This window comes from Eubalaena glacialis, chromosome 14, assembly GCF_028564815.1.
Source record: "Eubalaena glacialis isolate mEubGla1 chromosome 14, mEubGla1.1.hap2.+ XY, whole genome shotgun sequence".
Lineage (NCBI taxonomy): Eukaryota > Metazoa > Chordata > Mammalia > Artiodactyla > Balaenidae > Eubalaena > Eubalaena glacialis.
In genome coordinates, this window is record NC_083729.1 from 79,183,829 (window position 1) to 79,205,259 (window position 21,431).

General features: G+C 46.7%; 2 protein-coding genes across 2 annotated transcripts in view; both read left to right on the top strand.

Moving 5' to 3' along the window:
• TCF7L1 (transcription factor 7 like 1) overlaps window positions 1-6,820 on the top strand; it is a 158,707-nt gene extending 151,887 nt beyond the window's left edge. The window contains exons 6-12 of the mRNA XM_061168806.1: window positions 715-817; window positions 1,123-1,206; window positions 1,961-2,104; window positions 2,839-2,998; window positions 3,085-3,192; window positions 4,082-4,157; window positions 5,443-6,820. Coding sequence (XP_061024789.1) covers window positions 715-817; window positions 1,123-1,206; window positions 1,961-2,104; window positions 2,839-2,998; window positions 3,085-3,192; window positions 4,082-4,157; window positions 5,443-5,876 — 1,109 coding nt within the window. The 3' untranslated portion in view covers window positions 5,877-6,820. The remainder of the gene's footprint in view (window positions 1-714; window positions 818-1,122; window positions 1,207-1,960; window positions 2,105-2,838; window positions 2,999-3,084; window positions 3,193-4,081; window positions 4,158-5,442) is intronic.
• A 7,096-nt stretch (window positions 6,821-13,916) lies between these two features.
• On the top strand, window positions 13,917-21,167 carry TGOLN2 (trans-golgi network protein 2). Its single transcript, XM_061168592.1, has 4 exons — window positions 13,917-13,997; window positions 14,234-14,904; window positions 16,412-16,495; window positions 17,743-21,167. The coding sequence occupies exons 1-4, from the start codon at window positions 13,952-13,954 to the stop codon at window positions 17,746-17,748; spliced, it is 807 nt and encodes a 268-aa protein (XP_061024575.1). The 5' UTR covers window positions 13,917-13,951; the 3' UTR covers window positions 17,749-21,167.
• The last annotated feature ends 264 nt before the right edge of the window (window positions 21,168-21,431 follow it).

Consider the following 21,431-nt stretch of genomic DNA (forward strand, 5'->3'; position numbering starts at 1 on the left):
ATTAAATGAGATGATGCATAGGGCCTGGCTCCTCAGCAAGCATTTGGTGTTGCTCTGCCACTGCTTCTTTTACTTTAGAATCTCTTAAAACTTTAAGATTGGAATGACCTGGAAGGGGAAAAAAAATCTCCTTTCTCATTGACTTTGAAGTCTAGCCGGCTGCAGGCTGTGCCTCCTTAAACCAAAACCTATGCCCTAAACTGAACATATGGAAGTAAACAGTCTAGCCAGACATAAGTATAGCTATAAAGCAGTAGACTGAGTTGGCTTGTTGTTTTTAACTTGCCCACCCAAACTCCATCCCAGAGGGAGCCATAGTCTTCATAAAATTCCCATAGAGTTTCCATGGGTCAAAGCATTTTTGGAGCTCTTCTTTAGAGAAATCACAGCTACTACAAGTTACAGACAATAAGGAGGACAAATGTGGAACGGAGATCCAAAGTTTATCTTTCCATGAATGAGGCAGCTTTTCTAGCTGATGACTCTGGGGATATCTTGGGTCTCTCAGACCAAAATTTCCTGCCTGTGTCTTGGACGACTCCTGTATGAGCAGCTGGAAGTTACCGGTGACAGAGGGCAGGGATAATAAAAGAAAGGGCCTTCCAAGCTCCAGGGCACCTGGGAATATAGGGCAAGGAACCTCCTGTTTGATATTATTTTAAGGTGTTAATGTAGGGCCAAGGAATTGTCTGACACATCTCTCTTTGGAAGCAGGAATCCCCCGGCCCCCGCACCCATCTGAGCTGTCTCCGTATTACCCACTGTCTCCCGGAGCTGTCGGGCAGATCCCCCATCCCCTCGGCTGGCTCGTCCCACAGTAAGAAAACTTACAGCCTTTCTTACCCTCCCTCCTTCCTTATGCTGAGTTCTAACTTCTGTACCTCCAGCCGGTCCTGGTGGTCCGTATACAGACACCCCACGCCCCCCACGTGGAGCCCTCTCACCAAAGCCCAGGACTCAGACCTCCCTGCTCTCCCCAGGGCAGTGCCCCCTCAACTCTTCCTTCCTACTTCCTGCCTTTACTTATCATCCTTTCTTCCCAACCGCCTCTCCTTCCCTGTCCTGAACATTCCCATTTTAGCCAATTTGCTGACCAGATTTCCTTGCTCCTGGCCCTTATAGGCAAGGACAGCCCATGTACTCCCTTCCTCCCGGCGGCTTCCGGCACCCCTACCCTGCCCTCGCCATGAATGCCTCAATGTCCAGGTGAGTCCTGGGGCTGGAAGTCCTGTGAGCAGGAAGTGGCAGTGCAGGGAATGGTTGTCTACCAGCGTCCCTGCCATTTCTGACTGTTACACAGCTTTCTCTTGGCAGTAAGCGAGGAAGCAGGCGCTCACCTTTCCTCCAGCCTCTCTGATAAGGTGGGGATGGAGACCATAGGCTCAGCTCACTCTTGCCCCATCTCTCTAAGAGAAGCATTTCAAAGCCCTTGCACTCAACCCTCCTGCACGTCCCCTCACGGGCTGAGCTGGGCTGGGCTTTGTGGCACTGAAGCATTTTGAGTACGTCACTCTGAAGCCAGAGGCTGGGAGATTAATTGTTCCTGCAATGATGTCAGGAGAGGGGAACAGTGAAAGGGGATTTCTGTCTCAGTGGCCGATCTACCTGACAGTGGTACCGCCAATGACAAAAGAAGTTCAACCCACAGCCTAAGCCCTTCTTTCCCGCCTGTGTACCCTGGCCTCAGACCCGCTGCATCTTCTTTTGTGTTTTTCATCCTACCTGCTTTCAGCACCAGATATAGGAAACCTGCGCGCTTGTGGGGGAAGGGAGGTTTGTTGGGTGTTTCCCAAACCGGTTCTGTCGAGGTCAGCTCATGGCCTTCCGTTGCTCCAACGCTGCCACAGCAGAGGTGTTTACATGCCTCCGCCATCAAGACTTGGGGCCCGCCACAGCCCCTGTGGGTGACAAGCATTCTGCCTGAATCCCTCTGTTGTCTTTGTTTCCATCTGGTACATAGCCTGGTTTCCAGTCGGTTCTCCCCTCACATGGTGGCTCCGGCCCATCCTGGTCTGCCCACCTCAGGGATCCCCCACCCCGCCATCGTCTCCCCCATCGTCAAGCAGGAACCGGCGCCCCCCAGCCTGAGCCCAGCCGTGATCGCGTGAGTAACAGGCAGCCTGATGGGGGGTGGCCAGTCTCTGAGCAGCGAGTGCCATTGGTTGCTTTCTTGGGGACATTCAGCTGGCAGCCCGGCAGCTTCCTCAACTACACCCTCTCCCTTGGGAACTGTTCCCTTTGACCCCTGGAGTTCCCATCCTCTCAGAGACACCGTGCATCTCTTCTCACATTCAGGAAAGTTTTACAACCAGGACTTTGAGGCTGAAAGAGAACCTGAGAGAGGTTTAGCTTCCTTCTCCCCCTCCCACCCCGCCCCCCATACACTCGAAAATTGTAAGGCCCCAGAAAGGAGAATATTCTCAAGGTCACATGGCTGACCGGTGGCAGAGCTGTGCCCAGCACCAAGGCCTGTGCTTTGTCCACTGTGCCATAAAGACAGCAGGAAAGCCAAAGTCGGTGCCTCGTAGCCGAGGAGACCTCCCCTCTCCGTCTCTGCCTGAAGTGCCCTGCCCCCCTCCTCTTTCTCACCTGCGGCCAGTGCAGCCCAGCTCTCACCACCACCCTCTGCTCCTTTGTCAGGAAGTTGTCCTTTCCTAGAACATGGCCGGAGGTCAGTCAGAGGCTAGGAACTAGGTGCTCAGGCTCTGAAAGCAACCCCGGGCAACTTGCATTATCATCCAAGCAACAGCATCTCCCCTCCCCAGAGGCAGACAGCGCTTAGCCTCCTAGAGAGATGACAGCTGACACCAGCTAACCTACAGCCTTATGACTTCCCAGGAAATCACCCGTCACGGTGAAAAAAGAGGAAGAAAAGAAACCCCACGTGAAGAAGCCTCTTAACGCCTTCATGTTATATATGAAGGAGATGAGGGCCAAGGTGGTGGCCGAGTGCACCCTGAAGGAGAGTGCAGCCATTAACCAGATCCTGGGGAGAAAGGTAAGGCCTGCCCTTGTGCTGCGGGCTGTGCGGCTTAGCGCCCCCCGCGCTCACCGCTCCGTCCTCGCTGGTCCTCTCTCCCGCAGTGGCACAACCTGTCCCGAGAAGAACAGGCCAAGTACTACGAACTGGCCCGGAAGGAGCGGCAGCTTCACTCGCAGCTCTACCCGACCTGGTCAGCCCGGGACAACTACGTACGTGCCCATCAGACACCAGGAGCAGCCTCTGCGAGAGGAAGAGGGGAAAAGGAAGCTGACTCCAGTGACAGAGGACCCTGTCAACGGAGTCAGCTTCCAGGGAGGCCCGGGAGAAGTCTATATTTCTCTAGAGATAAGACATTTTAGTTCTCAGGAGGGCAACAAGGCCATGGTTTGGTATCCTGAGGACAGACTCCAATTTGTGCCTGTCCCATTGGAAGTGGACTCAGCCTTTAATTCCATAATTCAGGGTACAGCGTGAGCTGTGTGCTAGCTCTGTGGTCAGTGTCTCTAGCCAAGGGTTCCCAACCTGGGGCTCAGAGACCAATGCGTAAGCCGCTGCCCGCGTTTCTGATAACTCCCTGAAACTGGGAAGGTTTTTGTATGTATGTTCTTACTTGCTTTTTTTTGTGCTAAAAGGCTGCATAGCTGCGTTAGTTTTTTGGGGGTTTTGTTTGTTTATTTGGGTTTTTTTTGCCGATTGAACCCACGCCCTCGGCAGTGAAAGCACAGAGTCCTAACCACTGGACAGCTGGGCAATTCCCAGCTGCATTAGATTTTCAGTGAGACCTGGGACCCCTCAGAAAAGATCAGGAACCTTACACTGTTCTAGGGAGAGAAATGGAAAAATAAGCCTGAAGGGCAGGGAAAGAATGAGGCCTTCCGAGAAAGCCAGGACACCGGAGCTGGAGGGAAGGGATCCAGTGGGGGAGGGAAGCAGTGTTCCAGGAAGGTCACTGTGCCCCCTTGTGAGGCTGCTGCGGGGAGTGTGATCTGGGTGCCCAGTACAGGAAGTATCCTGTCTCCCCACTTCATCGCTGGGAGTCCCGCAGAAAAGCCGGTTATTCTGTCCCTGGTTACCTCTTCCTTTGGCTGTATCTTTCAGGGTAAGAAAAAGAAGAGGAAGCGAGAAAAGCAGCTGTCCCAGACCCAGTCCCAGCAGCAAGTCCAGGAGGCAGACGGTGAGTCTTCAAGAGGGCCCTGCATCTTTACTTCTTTTTCCCACTATCCCAGCTACACCCGCCGGCACTTTGTACCCGGGTCTCTGATGGACACGGTGACAATGCCGTATTATGATAGCTGCCATTTTCAAGGCCTCAGCCTTATGTACACTCAGGGGGTGTGTTATTATTATCCCCTTTTTGGAGATGATCTGTTAAGAGGCTCGAAGAAGTGAAGGGATTTTTCCAGTCACTCTGCTTGTTAAATGGTCTAGCACTTTGTCACTTGGAAGGCTCTTTTCAATTCAGTTGAGTTGTGTCTTATTTGAGGGTTAGGTTCTAAAATCAATGCATAAGGTAAAAACTGAATGTCGCTGAAATGATCCTTGAAATTCCCTTAGGAAGGCAGCCCATTAGAGATTGACATATCACCTATCAGTGAATCCAGTAGAATCAGGTTTTCCTCCAATGTTTTTTTGGTCGAATATCAGAAATAATTGTTCACTTGGATTGGGGGGGCCCCTTTGTGCCACAAATATGTACTGTATCTTTTTACACCAGAATCACACCCAGCACAGAGATGCTCACACGGTGACCAGTATTTCAGTCAAGCCTCCCATCTCATGCTCACTCCAGGACAAGTGCAGAACTTGTTTAGTTCCATCTATAGTGCTTTTTTGGGGGCGGGGGGCGGTGAGGGAGCTGCGCCACCCGGCTTGTGGGATCTTAGTTCCCTGACCAGGGATCAAACCCGGGGCCACAGCAGTGAAAGCGCCAAGTCCTGACCCCTGGACCGCCAGGGAAGTCCCCTAAAGTGCTTTTTGTCACCTTGCTTTTCTTTTCATCTCCTTTCCTACCTTTCTAATATCTGTATAATTTGCGTATTCATCTCCATAGGAGTACATGTAAGTTAACTATGTATATGATGCAAAATCCACTGTATACCACGTTGCTTAGCAGGTGCTATACTATCTCTGACAGCACCATAAACCAAAGATCTTAAAGCAAATTGAGTGGAGATCCATCCCCAGAATGATGAGATTTCAGCAGGAAGATGATGATGTGATAGGCTGAGCTATTTTCCTTCCAGGCAGGTACTGAATGGGTCTTTGGCATTTGGGCATTGCCCCTTGTCTGTGCTCTAGGTGTCTTGAAAGCCATAGCCGTCATTTCAGGTTCTCACGTCCCTCCCTGTATGCATTCTTGTTTCCGGAGTTGATGTGTGCAGCTGGGCTTCCTCGGCAACCTCCGCCTCCCCCCGTGCTCCTAGCTGCTAACTCTTTCGTGTGGTTTTTTTTTCCCCTAGGTGCTCTGGCCTCCAAAAGCAAGAAGCCATGTGTCCAGTACCTGCCCCCTGAGAAGCCCTGTGACAGCCCTGCCTCCTCCCATGGCAGCATGCTGGACTCGCCGGCCACCCCCTCCACGGCCTTGGCCTCCCCGGCTGCCCCGGCCGCCACCCACTCGGAGCAAGCCCAGCCCCTCTCCCTCACCACCAAGCCAGAGACCCGGGCCCAGCTGGCTCTCCACTCGGCTGCCTTCCTGTCAGCGAAGGCTGCCGCCACCTCCTCTGGCCAGATGGGCAGCCAGCCCCCCGTCCTGTCCCGGCCCCTCCCCCTGGGGTCCGTGCCCACAGCTCTGCTGACGTCCCCCCCTTCCTTCCCAGCCACGCTCCATGCCCACCAGGCCCTCCCCGTGCTCCAGGCCCAGCCTCTTTCCTTGGTTACCAAGTCTGCCCACTAAGCTGCCCCCTGACCTATGCAGGCTGTCACGTGACTCATCGAGTAGTAATGATGCAGAAGAAGAAGAAGAAGAAAAAAAAAAGGAAACTTTATTGGTCAATATTTGACCACTCTGGACTGTTCTGTAAAGTGACTGGTAACAGCAGCACTTTACGTTTTGTAGATGTAACCAGTAGCTGATCTTAAGGCTTTTTTAAAAAACAAAACAAAACAAAACAAAAATCTTTAAAAAACAAGAACTGAAAAGTAGTGTGTTATTCTTCCTGTATGTGCAGCGGTGGATGGACCTGGGCAGAAGGCACCTCTGTCTCTACCTCCTGGACTCTCTGCCCTCCTCCCTCTTCCCATCATCCCCCAGCGTCCTGGCTTCCCCCACCCAGCCTGCATGTTGGCCGTTGCTGCCATTTCTAGCCCGCAGCCTCTTCATCTACATCCCACTCCTGGACATTCCCTTTTACTTGGCCCACGTTTTTCTCCTTTGCTCAGCTCCGTGGGTTCTTGCCTTCATCTTCATTCTCTGCCCAGTGTAAGGCTGTCACCATGTGTGAAGACACCTTGGCCTCGTTTGTCTCCACCAGCATCCCCTTTCCCTCAGTGGCCCTAATGCCCCAGTCTCCAGCTTTTGGTGGGGGAAGAGGTCCTCTGCAGTGGTTCTTTCCCGCATTTAAAGGGACTCAAGGTGCCTGCCACTTCCTCAGTGAAGAAGCCTGTGTACCACCCCCTTACCAGTCGAGATGTTCCCTCACAGCCCCAGAGTGGCAGACAGGACCTGGCTCCAAGGTCTGGCTCCTGTCACCCGGGTCCGTGCTAGCACAATCTGCCAAAGCTCTAAAGACCCTCCTCCCTCCCCCATCACCTCACATGCTTCTTCTGTGTGTATTTCTTTTCATTTTTATGGGGTTTTTTGGAGCAATTTAAACTCCCAGTTGTTTATTTTCACAAAAGAAAATAAAATTGCAGTTGCAAGACCTTTTCTGAGTATTTTAGTCCTTTTCTTGAATCAAGCCCCCTTCTTCACACCAAGCCCTGTGTGAGATTTTTGCAGACATGCAAAGGAGGAATGCCGCTTATTGGAAGGGGATATAAATCATGCCTGACACGACTAGAAAAATTCAACCCAGTTTCCAGCCTCGAATGTGCATAGACCAGTCAGTATAGATAACTGAGATACAACGGGATGAATCTTTTTATTTTCGTTTGTCTTCTTGTAATTGCCAAGATAGGAGAGGTATCCTTGGATTGCTTTGCATGTATCTAGCACTGCAATTAATTTTTTTTGTTGTTACAGTGTTATTGAGGTATAATTCACATAACATACAATTCACCCATTTAAAGTGTACAATGCAGGACTTCCCTGGTGGCGCAGTGGTTAAGAATCCGCCTGCCAATGCAGGGGACACGGGTTCAATCCCTGGTCCAGGAAGATCCCACATGTTGCGGAGCAACTAAGCCCGTGCACCACAACTACTGAGCCTGCGCTCTAGAGCCCGCGAGCCACAACTACTGAGCACGCGTGCCACAACTACTGAAGCCCGCGCTCCTAGAGACCGTGCTCCGCAACAAGAGAAGCCACTGCAGTGAGAAGCGTGCGCACCACAACAAAGAGTAGCCCCCGCTCGCCGCAACTAGAGAAAGCCTGCGTGCAGCAACGAAGACCCAGCGCAGACAAAAAAAAAAAAAAAAACACAACACATAAAGTATACAATTCAGTGGTTTTGACTGTGTTCAAAGTTGTGTACCCATCATCACACTGGACTTCAGAACATTTTCATTACTTCAGAAAGAATCCCCGTACTCTTTAGAACTTACCCTCCACTTCCTCCTCCTCACACCCCCATCCCCACCTCCAGCCCTAAACAACCATGAAGCTACTTTTTTTTTTTAACTTCTTTATTGAAGTGTAATTGCTTTACAATGTTGTGTTAGTTTCTGCTGTATAACAAAAGTGAATCAGCTATACATATACATATATCCCCATATCCCCTCACTCTTGCGTCTCCCTCCCATCCTCCCTATCCCAGCCCTCTAGGCGGTCACAGAGCACCGAGCTGATCTCCCTGTGCTATGCGGCTGCTTCCCACTAGCTACCTATTTTACATTTGGTAGTGTATATATGTCAATGCTAAATCTCTCATTTCATCCCAGCTTACCCTTCCCCCTCCCCGTGTCCTCAAGTCCATTTTCTACGTCCATGAATCTACTTTCTATCTCTGGATTTTTCTGTTCTGGACATTTCATTTAAATGGAATCATACACTATGTGGTCCTTTCTCACTGACTTCTTTCAGCAGAGTATTTTCAAGATTCATCCATGTTGTAACCTGTATCGGCACATCATTCCCTTTTTTTTTTTATGATGGTAAAGTAGATAAATAACAAAATTCACCACTTTAACCATTTTAGGTGTACAATTCAGTGGCTTTAATTACCTTCACAGTGTTGTGCAACCATCACCACTATCTGTTTCCAAAACTTTTCATCACCCCAGAGTCTCTATAACCATTAAGCAATAACTCCCTCATTCCCCTCCCCTCAGCCCCTAGTAACCTCTAATCTACTTTCTCTTTCAATGAATTTGCCTATTCTAAATATTCCATATAAATGGAATCATAAAACATTTGTCCTTTTGTGCCTGGCTTATTTAACTTAGCATAATGTTTTCAAGGTGCATTCATGTTGTAACGTATCAGAATTTCATTTTTTTTAAGACTTGTCTTCCTTTACCTTTTTTTGAGTACTTGCCAGATTTTTTTACCCTACTCGGACATACAGCTTTTTAAATTGTGGTAAATATAAAATATATATATTATATATTTTATATATATGTATAAGTGGACAATCTAGTGGCATTAAGTACACTCCAATGTTGTGCAACCGTAACCACTAACAACTTCCAGAACTATTTCATCATCCCAAACAGAAACACCATACCTATTAAATATTAACTCCCCATTCCTCCCTCCCCCCTGACTTTAGGAACCTGCAATCTACTTTATATCTTTACAAATTTGCCTATTTTAGGTACCTCATATAAGTAGAATCATACAATACTTGTCCCTTCATGTCTGGCTTATTTCACTTAGCATAATGTTTTCAAGGTTCATCCATATTGTATCTTGTATTGATATCAGAACTTCATTCCTTTTTATGGCTGAATAATAGTCCATTGTATGTATAAACTACATTTTGTTTATTCATCTACTGATGAACACATGGGTTGTTTCCATATTTTGGCTATTGTGAATCAGGTTGCTGTGAACTTTCACATACAAATATAACGTTTGAGTCCCTGTTTTCAATTCTTTGGGGTTTATATGTAGAAGTGGGATTGCTGGGTCATATTGGTAATTCTATGTTTAACATTTTGAGGAATTGCCAAACTTTTTCATAGCAGCTGCAACATTTTACATTCCAATCAGCAATGTTTCAGGGCTCCAATTTCTCCACATCTTCACCAACATATTATTTTCTTTTTTTTGAATACAGTTTTTAAAGGTTACACTCTGTTTACGGTTATTACAAAATACTGGCTATATTCCCCATGTTGTACATTATATCTTTTAGCCTATCTTACACCCAGTAGTTTGTACCACCCACTCTCCCACTGGTAACCACTAGTTTGTTCTCTATATCTGTTTGAGTGTGCTTCTTTTTTGTTATATTCACTAGTTTGTTGTATTTTTTAGATTCCACATATAAGTGATGTCATTCAGTGTCTTTATCTGTCTGACTTATTTCACTTAGCATAATGCCCTCCAAGTCCATCCACGTTGCTGCAAAAGACAAAATTTTGTGTTTTTTTTATGTCTGAGTAGTTTTCCATTGTATATATACACCACATCTTCTTTACCCACTCATCTGTTGATGGACACTCAGGTTGCTTCCATATCTTGGCGATTGTAAATAATGCTGCTATGAACATTGGGGTGCATGTATCTTTTCGAATTAGTGTTTATGTTTTTTTTCAGATATATAGCCAGGAATGGAATTGCTGGGTCATATGGTAGTTCTATTTTTAGTTTTTTGAGAAGCCTCCATACTGTTTTCCACAGTGGCTGCACAAATTTACATTCCTACCAACAGTGTACGAAGGTTCCCTTTTCTCCACATCCTCACCAACATTTGTTATTCGTGGGGTTTTTTTGATGATAGCCATTATGGCAGATGTGAGGTGATATCTCATTGTGGTTTTGATTTGCATTTCCCTGATGCATTTTCCTATTTTCTGTTTTTTTATTATAGCCATCCTAGTAGGTGTGGAGTGTGTCTCACTGTGATTTTGATTTGCATTTACCCAACTAATACTAATGATGTTGAACAACCATTCATATGTTTATTAGCCAGTTATCCCAGCACCATTTGTTGAAAAGACTATTCTTTCCCCCGTTGAACGGTCAGCACCCTTGTCAAAAATCAACTGACCATAAATATATAGGTCTATTTCCTGACTCTCAATTCTATTCCATTCACCCACGTATCTTTATGCCTGTACCACACTGTCCTAATTACTGTAATTTTGTAATAAGTTTTAAAATTGGGAAATGAGAATCCTTTGATTTTGTTCTTCTTTTTCAAACCTGTATTGGCTATTCTGGGTCTCTTGCATTTTCGTATAAATTTTAGTATCAGCTTGTCAATTTCTGCAAAGAAGCCACCTGGGATTTTTATAGGGATTGTGTTGGTAGATCAATTTGGGGAGCATAGACATTCTAACAATTATGTCTTCCAATCCATGAATATGGGATGTCTTTCCATTTATTTAGGGCTTCTTTAGTTTTTTTTAATAATACTTTATTGTTTCAGAGTGTACGTTTTGCATTTCTTTTGTTAAATTTATTCTTAAATTTTATTTTATTATTTTTGATACTACTGTAAATGGAATTTTTCTTAATTTCATTTTTAGATTGTCTGTTGCAAGTGTATAGAAATATAATTGATTTTTATATATTGATCTCACATCTTACATCCTTGCTGAACTCGTCCTAATAAATTTTTAGAAAATCCTCAGGATTCTCTTTATACAAGATCATGTTATCTGAAAACAGAGATAGTTTTACTTCTCCCTTTGCAACCTGGATGCTTCTTATTTTGTTTTCTTGCTGAATTGTCTTGGCTACTTATAGTACAAAGTTGAGTAGAAGTGGTGGGAGCAGACATGGTTCCTTATCTCAGGAGGAAAGCATCTAGTCTTTTACCATTAACTATAATGTTAGTTGTGAGGTTTCTGTACATGCCCCCTTCAGGTTGAGGAAGTTCCCTTCTTTTCCAAATTTGTTGAGTATTTTTATCACGAAGAAGTACAAGGAAATTTAAGATTTATTCAAGTTGCACCCTACCATTCCCTTAAACCAAAATTGGTGTGAGTTAGGAGTTAGTGCTAAAATCTGCCTTCTCTACTCCTATTCTAGGTAGCAGCACTTCCTGGAGAAAAACCACACACCTGAAATAGTTGCCACAGTAGATTTGTGCCTCACATAAGCCAGGCCTATATCCTATATCCAGTCTGTTGGTATTACCTCCCAAATTTATCTTGAGTCCAACCACTTCCCTCCATTCTCAGTGTCCCTATGCTAGTCCTACTAGGACTACTGCAACAGCCTCCTACCTGATTAACTTCTAAATCCACTCTTCTCTTCCCACCACCCCAAGAGTAGATTCTTCACCCTACGACCAGACTAATCTTCAAAAATTCCCAACTCTGGGGACTTCCCTGGTGGCACAGTGGTTAAGAATCCGCCTGCCAATGCAGGGGACACGGGTTTGAGCCCTGGTCTGGGAGTATCCCACATGCCGCGAAGCAACTAGCCCCTGCGCCACAACAACTGAGCCTGCGCTCTAGAGCCCACGAGCCACAACTACTGAAACCCACGTGCTCTAGGGCCCACCTGCCGCAACTACTGAGCCCGCATGCCACAACTACTGAAGCCCACGTGCCAAGAGCCGATGCTCCACAACAAGAGAAGCCACCGCAATGAGAAGCCCGCGCACCGCGATGAAGAGTAGCCCCTGCTCGCTACAGCTAGAGAAAGCCCGCAGCAACGAAGACCCAATGCAGCCAAAAAAAATAATAATTCCCAACTCTATCTTTCCCCTACTTAAACAGCTTTAATGGCTTCTCATTAATGTTAAGATAAAATATAAAACCCTGGACATAGCCCACAAACTCTGTATGATTTGGACCCTTATTTTCTCTCCTGCCTAATAATATGGACACAAGGTCAGGCTTAATAATTTGCCATTCCCCTACCTACATGCACAGACACAAGCGCACACAAACGCGCACACGAGTGCACCAAGCCAATATCCTTTTTTTAAAATTGAAATATGGTTCATGGACAATATTGTTAGTTTCAGGTATACTACATAGTGATTTGACATTTGCATACATTACAAAATACACCACGATAAGTCTAGTAACCATTTGTCCTAAGCCAAATCCTTTAATGTTAGTCAAGTATTTATTTAGGGGAGGTGGAGAGAATTTTAGAAACATTCATTTACCAATTCACTTCCTTAAGCCAGAGTCACAGTTCTGAACTAATTTGTAAAAGATTTCTCACTTCTCTTCGATTCTTATTCTCTCCTTAGTAATGAGGGTGTGTGTGAGAGATTCTCTTACAACAGAGAAACATTGAGAAGCATATCAAAGGGGTTTTTTTTTAGATTATTTTAATTTTATTATTTTTATTTTTGGCCGCGCCCCTTGGCTTGTGGGATCTTAGTTCCCCAACCAGGGATTGAACCCCAGCCACTGCAGTGAAAGCGCCGAGTCCTAACCACGGGACTAAAAGGTTTTAAAATAGCAAAACAAAGTACTTGTTCCTGAAAACTATATTTACATCATATACTAGTCCTTAAAATTCTTCAGAAATTCACCTGACTAGAACTGCATGCCACATAACCCAAATATTGTACTCAGACTGCAGAAGAGTGTTATATCTCCTGGCAGCTGTAATCCTTTTTGGTAGGATTACATTTCAACCTGTGTTAATGGCAACCCAGATCATTTAATACTTAATCTGGCTGGAGGCTCTGCTCCAGTCTCATCCCCCGCCATTTTCTTTTTTCTTTTTATAAATTAATTTATTATTTATTTATTTAGGGCTGTTTGGGGTCTTCGTTGCTGCACGCGGGCTTTCTCTAGTTGCAGCGAGTGGGGGCTACTCTTCGTTGCGGGGCACGGGCTTCTCATTGCGGTGGCTTCTCTTGTTGTGGAGCATGGGCTCTAGGCGCGCAAGCTTCAGTAGTTGCGGAACGCGGGCTCAGTAGTTGTGGCTCACGGGCTTAGTTGCTCCGCGGCATGTGGGATCATCCTGGACCAGGGCTCGAACCCGCGTCCCCTGCATTGGCAGATGGATTCTTAACCACTGTGCCACCAGGGAAGATCCCTTTCTTTAAATTTTTATTGGGTATAATTGAAATTGACTTACAATATTGTGCCAGTTTCAGGTGTACAGCAAAGTGAATTTGCCATACAAATACATATAAAGGATGGACTTCTTAGAAAAGATCTTTGGCGACCTCGGAGGGCACAGTTTCCGTGGGGTCAGGAGAGAGGGGAGCAGGGTTGCAAAGGCTCCCGCTACAAAGGTGATGGGGTGGGTTTCCGTTTCCAGATTTCCACACATCTGTGTACGGCAGGGAAAGAACCACGAGAGAGGGAGAAGGTAGAAATGTAGGCAGAAGATGGGGCGAAGAGGCGCTGGGCCACAGCGATGTCACTCCCGTGGGATCGTCCGCGGGCCAGGGAGCTCCTGCTCCGCCTATATTGTCTCATAAGTACGAGGGCAAAGAAGAAAAGGGGGAGTAACGGTCTGTAGTGGCTGCTATGTAGCAAAGAAACCAGAAAAAGCTGGATACGCCTTCCACAGGGGACAATACGCTGCCGACAGCAAGAAAAGAAGTCACGCCGCGGAGAGACCAGCTGAACCACACACAGCCGGGTCTTTCCCCAAGCCCCGCCCCTCGCCCGGGTATGGCTGCGGGAGACGCACGCAGGAAGGGGTGGGGCATGAGCGCTGAGCCCGCGCGCTGATCTCGCGAGAGCAGTAGAGGGCGGAAGCGCAGTCTGTGCAGGATGAGGTTTCGGGTTGTGTTCGTCTTGCTGAGCGTTGCAGCGGCGGGTAAGACCATCCACCCCCCCACCACTCCTCGACCCGCCTCCACTAATCCCACTCTCGCCCCCAGGCCCACCATACTCACCGTGGCCGGTCGCCACCTGACCTCACTTCTTCCCTGCCCGACCCTCGCCACCTCTCCTCTCGCCATCACCCCTTTCCCCTGTTTGCCCGTTGCAACGTTCTGAGGATTCCTTTCTCCCCGCCTGCCTCTCTTCAGCCAGACGGTTTCTCTATTTCAGGCTCCGGGCAGTCCATTTCTAACACAGTCGACCCAACACACGCTCCGGTGACAGGTCCGGCTTCTACAAGAGACTCCAAGCAGCTCACCTTGATCCCGCAGCCTGAGCAAGAACACAGTGACAGACCCGCTCTGAATCAGAGTACCACGAAAGCCGTCCCTGGCAATTCGGAATCCGATCGGCACCACAAGAATGACAGCCTTGGCAATTCCTCCAGAGACCCGTCCAGCAAGTCGGTCTCCAGCCCATCTTCTGATAACAAGGAGCCCACCAATCCTGATTTAAACACACGAGCTGACAAAGCTCTGCAGGCTTCCAGAACTGAATCTGGGGAAAAAGGATTGCTAGAGTCTGACCCCTCTTCTACCCAGCAGGAGGGAGAAGGTAAGTCTTTAGAACCACCTGAAGATGAGGAGCCCAGGGAGACTGAGGAAGGGGATACAGAGCCTGAAGAGGGTGCACCACCCAAAGACGAGAAAGAAATGCCTGGCCCCGCCTCCAGTGAGAACCGTGAAAGCACAGTTTTGAATCCCTGGAGTAGGGAGAAGGATGACCTTTATAAGGATAATCTTGGAAGTTCCAGTGCAGAGAGCAGCCACTTCTTTGCATATCTGGTGACAGCAGCCATTCTCGTTGCTGTCCTCTATATTGCCTACCACAATAAGCGGAAGGTAAGTCAAGAGTTGCTTTAAGAGGAGGGATGGGATTTCCTCCACCCTGAAAGCTTGGTGTGTGGGTATCCATCACTCATCTGCCTGTAAGCACTAGGAATTTAAAAACAAACTTCATTTTTTTCTGAGACCCTGCTAGGGTTCTTTATTCTTCTTTTAGAAATCATGTATTTTCATGTCTGTTTCCTCTGAGTGCCTTCTGCTGTTGCGTCAGGTGCCAAGTTTAGGACGTTATTATGCTCTGACCCAAATTAGGGTCTCCTCCCGTAATCTTGGAATTTACAATCCATCAGAGCCTGAGAGGACCTGAGTATGTGACAGTCTGTAAGTAGTTAGAGCCCTTATCTTCCTGTTTCCCCTCTCAAAAAGACAGTGCTTCCTGTCTTATTATTTCTAGCTTCTTTCCCAAGCTTTTGTTTTCCATGTGCAGTGGCAGAAAGAATGGTTACATAGTCTTCAACACCAACAGCAGAGAGCCCAGGGACTATATTCTGCAGTCAATTGAGTTTCTGATTAGACGAAAGGCCAGAAATTGCATGGATACACTCATCTTTTACTTCAGCAGGGTTTGTTGTGTTGCTTAGTAACCACTCTAAGGACAAAATGATTGCATTCCTTTTTTTTTTTTTTTAATTGAAGTGTAGTTGATTTACAATGTCGTGTTAGTTTCAGGTGTACAGCAAAGTGATTCAGTTATATGTATATATATTCATTTTCAGATTCTTTTCCCAAAATTATTTCATTTCTTATTGAGCCCTAAGAATTTAGTAGTTTCTGTAGACTGGTTAAAATTGAAGGATTCAATTCATGATAGCCATAAGGCCTAGGGCTGTGAGAAATGAGGGAAGACATTTAGTAAAAGTGGTATATTCCTGGGAATTCCCTGGCAGTCCAGTGCTTAAGGCTCCGCACTTTCACTGCAGGGGGCACGGGTTTGATCCCTGGTCAGGGAACTAAGATCCTGCATGCCTCACAACACAGCCACAAAAAAAAAAAAAGTGGTACATTCCTTATTCTACATCCAAGTGCTCCTCATGGAGAGTAACCTTAGGTATGAAATGAGAGTGGTAAGGTTAAGACGAAGCAAAGTGTGGGGTGAAAGAGTACGTTTGCAGATAAGATAATTATCTTATCTGCAAATTAATTATTGCTTAATATTAAAATAAAAGGAGGGCGGATGGCTCAGCCTGGAGGAGGCTAAGTTGGGGAGGAGTTGGCGGTTCTTTTCACCAAGTGCTCTTGAGTAAATCATATAGACCACCACAAGCTAGAGCCCAGAAGAGCCCTCCTGCATCTGTCATTTCCTGTTTAGCAGTATAAAGGATTCTGATGTAACTAGGCCCTGTCCTCCTTATAATTGTTAATAGGGCCTTTTTGTGGATGTCCTGCTCTTTTTACTGTCAGGGTCATTAATAAATGGGCCACCAGGTGATTACCTCTGATTTCAGAGACTGAAATATGTCTTTAGAGAGTCACTTGTTAATCGCTGTCTTGTTCCTTTCCCCAGATTATTGCCTTCGTCCTGGAAGGAAAAAGATCCAAAGTTACACGGCGGCCAAAGGCCAGTGACTACCAGCGTTTGGACCAAAAGGTAAGGAAGGAAGGAGGGATATGCAGTCTCAGATGGGCCCAGCAGTGGGCTTGTGTTTGGCATGGCGGCAGCAGCAGCTGATTCTGGGGGTGCTGTTGCCATTGCCCCGCCCTTTTCAGACCACAACATATAGACATCCATATGAACATGTCTGCAATGTTCGAGCTAGAAGAGATTCTCAAGGCCTCTGCAACAGCTTCTTCCTTCAACAGATGAGGAAGCTCAGGCCCAGAAACATTATGATTTTTTCCCCTAAGTTCCCACTACAAGTTCCTGGCAAAATCAAGACCTGAGGGCAACTCCCTTGGCTCCTGGCCTGTACTTTTCACACTCCATCAGCACTTCACAAATTTTCATAGGCATATGAGTCACCCTAGGAATTGTGATAAAAAAAAAAGCAAACTCTGTATGGGGTGAGCCTATGCTTCTTCATTTCTAGGGAGTTTCCAGGTGACACCACAGGCTGCTGGAACCACACTCCGGGTGGTAAAGCACTAGACTACACGCCCTGAAAGCAAACAAATCCAGAAATGTAGGATCTGGGAGCTTCCAGCTCCCTAGATCAGCCCTGCAAATAGACTTCCTGAGTGCGGCCAGCCCAGGCCTCTGCCAGAAAGCAAAGCCCTCCTTCCACCCCAGAGGCAGCCTGCCTGCATGGGGACACACTGCCTTGCTGCCAGCATGCGCCCTCCCTCCCTCTGTGCAGCCACAGCCAGGACATTGGTAAAGAGTAGTTGGTGCCCGACTTCCCACAGGGAACACAGTCTGCATACCAGTTACAAAATAAGCCACACAGCTCAGAATCTCTTTGTTAGCTAGCCCAGTAGGTCAGCTGCACAATGTAACTCTGGCCTAGAACCTTCCCAGATAATTGACTTTAAGGATTTCTTTTCCCCTTTGTTATAATTTTTTTCTGATTAAAAAAAAATGTGCATGTAAACAATTCAAAACAATACAGGATGGTGCAAAGTAGACGCCAAGATTCCCATATGCCCTCCACCAAGTATGTATCTTTCTAGTGTATGTTTTATTTCAAACTGACTTTTAAAATAATCTTATGTGCTTTTGTTTTATCAGTTGAAGTTTGTATGGTGGAGGGTCAGTTTGTCTTAATTTTGAATTTTTCTCCTGAACTGCAACTCCTATAAGATCTTCCCCCCACCTCCCACCCGAAAATCATAGCAGTGAGGTATATTCCTCTGGAAAAAGATGAATGTTACCAATAGATTTTGTTGCTCTTGTTTCAGATTTGATTTTTCTGTTCTTGAGAACCTTGTCCTCCCTGCTGATTTGTTTCTAAATCAAGAAAAATGAAGAGAAAACTACTGTGACCTAAGAGACACACCCCCTCCTCTAGGGTTTGGTGGCAAGTCGGGGCTGGCAGAGGCAGAGGGGATTGCTTTGGTTTTTGCACCTGCACTTTGGCGAACTTGTCCTCCTGTGTTCCCGTTATTTATGCTGGTGTCTTCCAGCCTGTCCCCCTCTGAGTGTGAGTAGGGAAGCATGTGGGCATGCCCCGCTGTGACCAAAGGGAGATCTCAGCCCTGGGCAGGTGACTGCTGCTGACTGCCCTCCCTCGGGTCTTGGCCCTGTCGTATAGTTAGCCCTTGAAAACAGCATTGCACTCGCCGCTACTTACCTTCGCGGACCTAGGAGAAAACTACAGGTTGTGGTCCGTTTCTACCAAGGCCTCTCCCTTGGGGAGATGTGCCCTACAAAAGATGTAGAAGGTGGTGAATGCTGATGGGCAAAGGGCTCCTTTGAACACGATTCTCTTCAAAGGCTTCAGCAGCAAACCAAAACAGCAGCTGAAAAACATGTTTTATTGCCTGCGAGTCCAACCTGCCCAGTGCAAGCTCTTCACGTTCTTCTGACATTTTCATATTATTTAAGACAAAGTGAAGCCACTTTCATTTAGTTGTACTGAGCAGAAAACTGAACTTGGGGGTTCTGGGAGGAAAGCTGTAAAGCCACTGTGCCCATCACAGATGTTTTAAAAATCACAGTTATGATTATTGAAACATTGTGTTCATCCCTACTCACCATCATTACAGAAACTTTTTGAAGTAGGGTGAGTTCATGCTTTGGGCAAGAAAGCAAGGACTATTTGGTTTGGGTCTAAAAATTTTGAAGGACTTTTATGAAACAGGTTTCCCACAAACTCTATTTTGCCTTTGTTGCCTAAAATAGACATATTTACAAACTGACTATACTCCCTCCTTTACTAAATCTAGTTAATGGTCCTCTTATCTGATATAAAACGCCAGTGCTAATTAGTAAAAATTCTCCTTCTGTCCCATGTCAGGGGTTATTAAAATTTAAGAAACTCAGGGGACTTCCCTGCTGGTCCAGTGGTTAAGACTCCACGCTCCCAATGCAGGGGGCCCGGGTTCGATCCCTGGTCGGGGAACTAGATCCCGCATTCTGCAACTAAGACCCAGTGCAGCCAAATAAATAAATAAATATTTAAAAAAAAAAAAAAGAAACTCAGAGAGTTCCCCTGAGGTAACTGAGGGTAGTGTTTTGGATCAGATTTTTGTTTTATTTAAATCTGTTCTAGTTGTGCTACCCTATTATCAAGAGCCTAAAGAGAGTTGTTTCTGGGGAAAAAACCCAAAAAAACAAAACAAAAAAAACCTGAAAGAGAATAGCTGATCTCAGGGAAATGCAAAGAATGTGGGAAGTGAGAGGAATAGGATGAATTCTAGGCTATCAAAGAAGTCTGGCGGAAGAAGGGGCCATCCTGTTTGTCATGGTATCTTCCACCTCGCTTAAAACAGCCCGTGACTTTTGAGTTGAAATTTTCATTCTCTGCAGGTAACATCTGTAGAGGTAAGAATGAGGACTCTTCTTGGCATCATCCCCTCAGACCATGGTTATTTTATTCCCTTTTCTGTCTCCCCTTTCCCTGCCTTTCTTCCTCCCCTCTAATGTTTTCTCTTACTTCCTGTCTCCACTAGCCCCTTTCCTTCCATCTTCGTGCATGCCTAAATTCCCCTGCTCCCATCCATCCTATTTGTGGTCCATTCTGCTGTTCAGCTTCTCCAAAAAGTGTTGCTTCCATTCCCTTGCCATTCATCTTCCTCATAACCTTTACAAAGTCACTTCGGTCCTTGTCTTCCTGCTAATAATGTTTTCCCAGACGTTCAGATCACCAAATCCAGCGGCTTGTTCTCAAAGCTTAGTCTTGTCCCTGATAGAATTGGACACTTAGACCGTCCAAATCGAACTTCCCCTCTTTTGGTCTCTGTCCTGGCTTCTGAGAACTCCTTTGTCTTATTCTGTGCTGGTGGAGGAGAAGGCCCTCAAAGACAGGTCTTTGTCTTTGTCTTTTCCTTTGTCTCCTTAGAAACTCATCCATTCTTTATCCTCTGAGTGAGTGACTCCCAAGTTTTCATCCTTGGCCTAGTTCCCAAAGAACCCAGTCCTGCCGTGTGCTGAATATTTCAGCTTGGTCATCCTGTTGTCACTGAAACGGAGTTTCTCTCTTCTGCCCATTAAGCTGCCCCTCTCAACTGCCCAATCTCTTTATTCATCTCAACTCCAAACTGCAGACTTGTGCCGTTTTTATGTCTTGTCACGAAAGTCCTATCCATTTTTAGAAAACCATCTCCAGCTACAGTCTTTCCATTTTCCTTGTTTCCCTGCCCCACACCGCCACCCATTCCACTTCTCTCCTAGGTTTTTTTTTTTTTCCAAGAGCCACCTTAATTGGTCTCCTGTCCGTGGTCTTTCCAGAGTGCTTGCCGTGATCTGAAGCGTCTGTCTCGTGGCTTTGAGAACCAAGTTCGTGGACTCTGGCGTCCAGGACTCCGCAGGCTGGCACTGTCCTGCCTGTCTTTCCCTGCATCCGCGCTGGGCCAAAGGTCCCTCTTGTCAGGCCCATCCAGGCCTCTGTGCCTTTTCGGCCTTGCCGCGTCCTCCAGTCCCTGGCTTCCGGTGGCTGTTTTTCAGTTAGGGCGCGTCCCCCCACCTTCTTTCCCTTGCCTCCCCCAAAACCTGTTTCTTCAGGGCCCAGCTCACGTTTGCCCATGCACCTTCCTAACTCCCCCGGCCCACATGATTGGCTCTTTCCATTTTACTGTAATAGCTCCTGATAACGCCGCTCACACGTTTTGGAACTTGAGCAAAACAGGGCAGCCGGTATCTGCCATCTCTGTCTGGTCTCCCCAAGAAAATGAAGCTCCTTCCAGGAGCACCCAGGGCGCCATCTGTATATCTGCCTAACACGGGACAGTCCCCGGGGACTTGAGTTCAGTTTCTTCTTGCAAAGGAGACATGTTCTTTGTTCAGGACATGTGGCTGTGACTTAACTGAGGTCTCTCACACGGCTCTTTCTGGCTACTGCTTGCTGCCCCTCATTGATGGATATTGCTAGTAAGGAGGAGAGCAGAAAGAAAGGTTGGTTTCAGGCACCAAGAGGGTTGGCACCAAGTGGACACATAAGTATTGTTGTAGGGTCCGCATAGCTTCACTTTTTGAGCCTCTGAGAAGTATGGTTTCTTGTGTGAAAGAGTACAATAGAATTTAAGTTCACTTTAGAAATTGCACTGAAAGAAATCTCCCACAACAAAGGAAAAGTTGTTTTCTGGGTAGTTGTCTTTTTGAAGATAGACTCTTTGAAGCATGTTTTCCTAGAGATTGTGCAGATGAGGGTGAGCTGGTGGGGGAGGGGAGGATCTCTCCAGCTGGTGGGGGCACGGGGGGGGCGGGCATGAGAGGTGCCCTATCCAGACGGCTCTGTGCTTCCTTTCCTGGCCCCAGCTTTTGGTCGCAGGGTGGTTTCTATTTGGAGGAATCTGTGCTTCAGAATTATTTGAAGAGTCCACCTCTGGACTCTGGGGGAGTGGAAGGCTAGTCTACCTAGATAAGGCTAAGATAACTCAGAAAGACCTGACAACTAGCTATGTACACACTGACATTTCTTTTCACATAA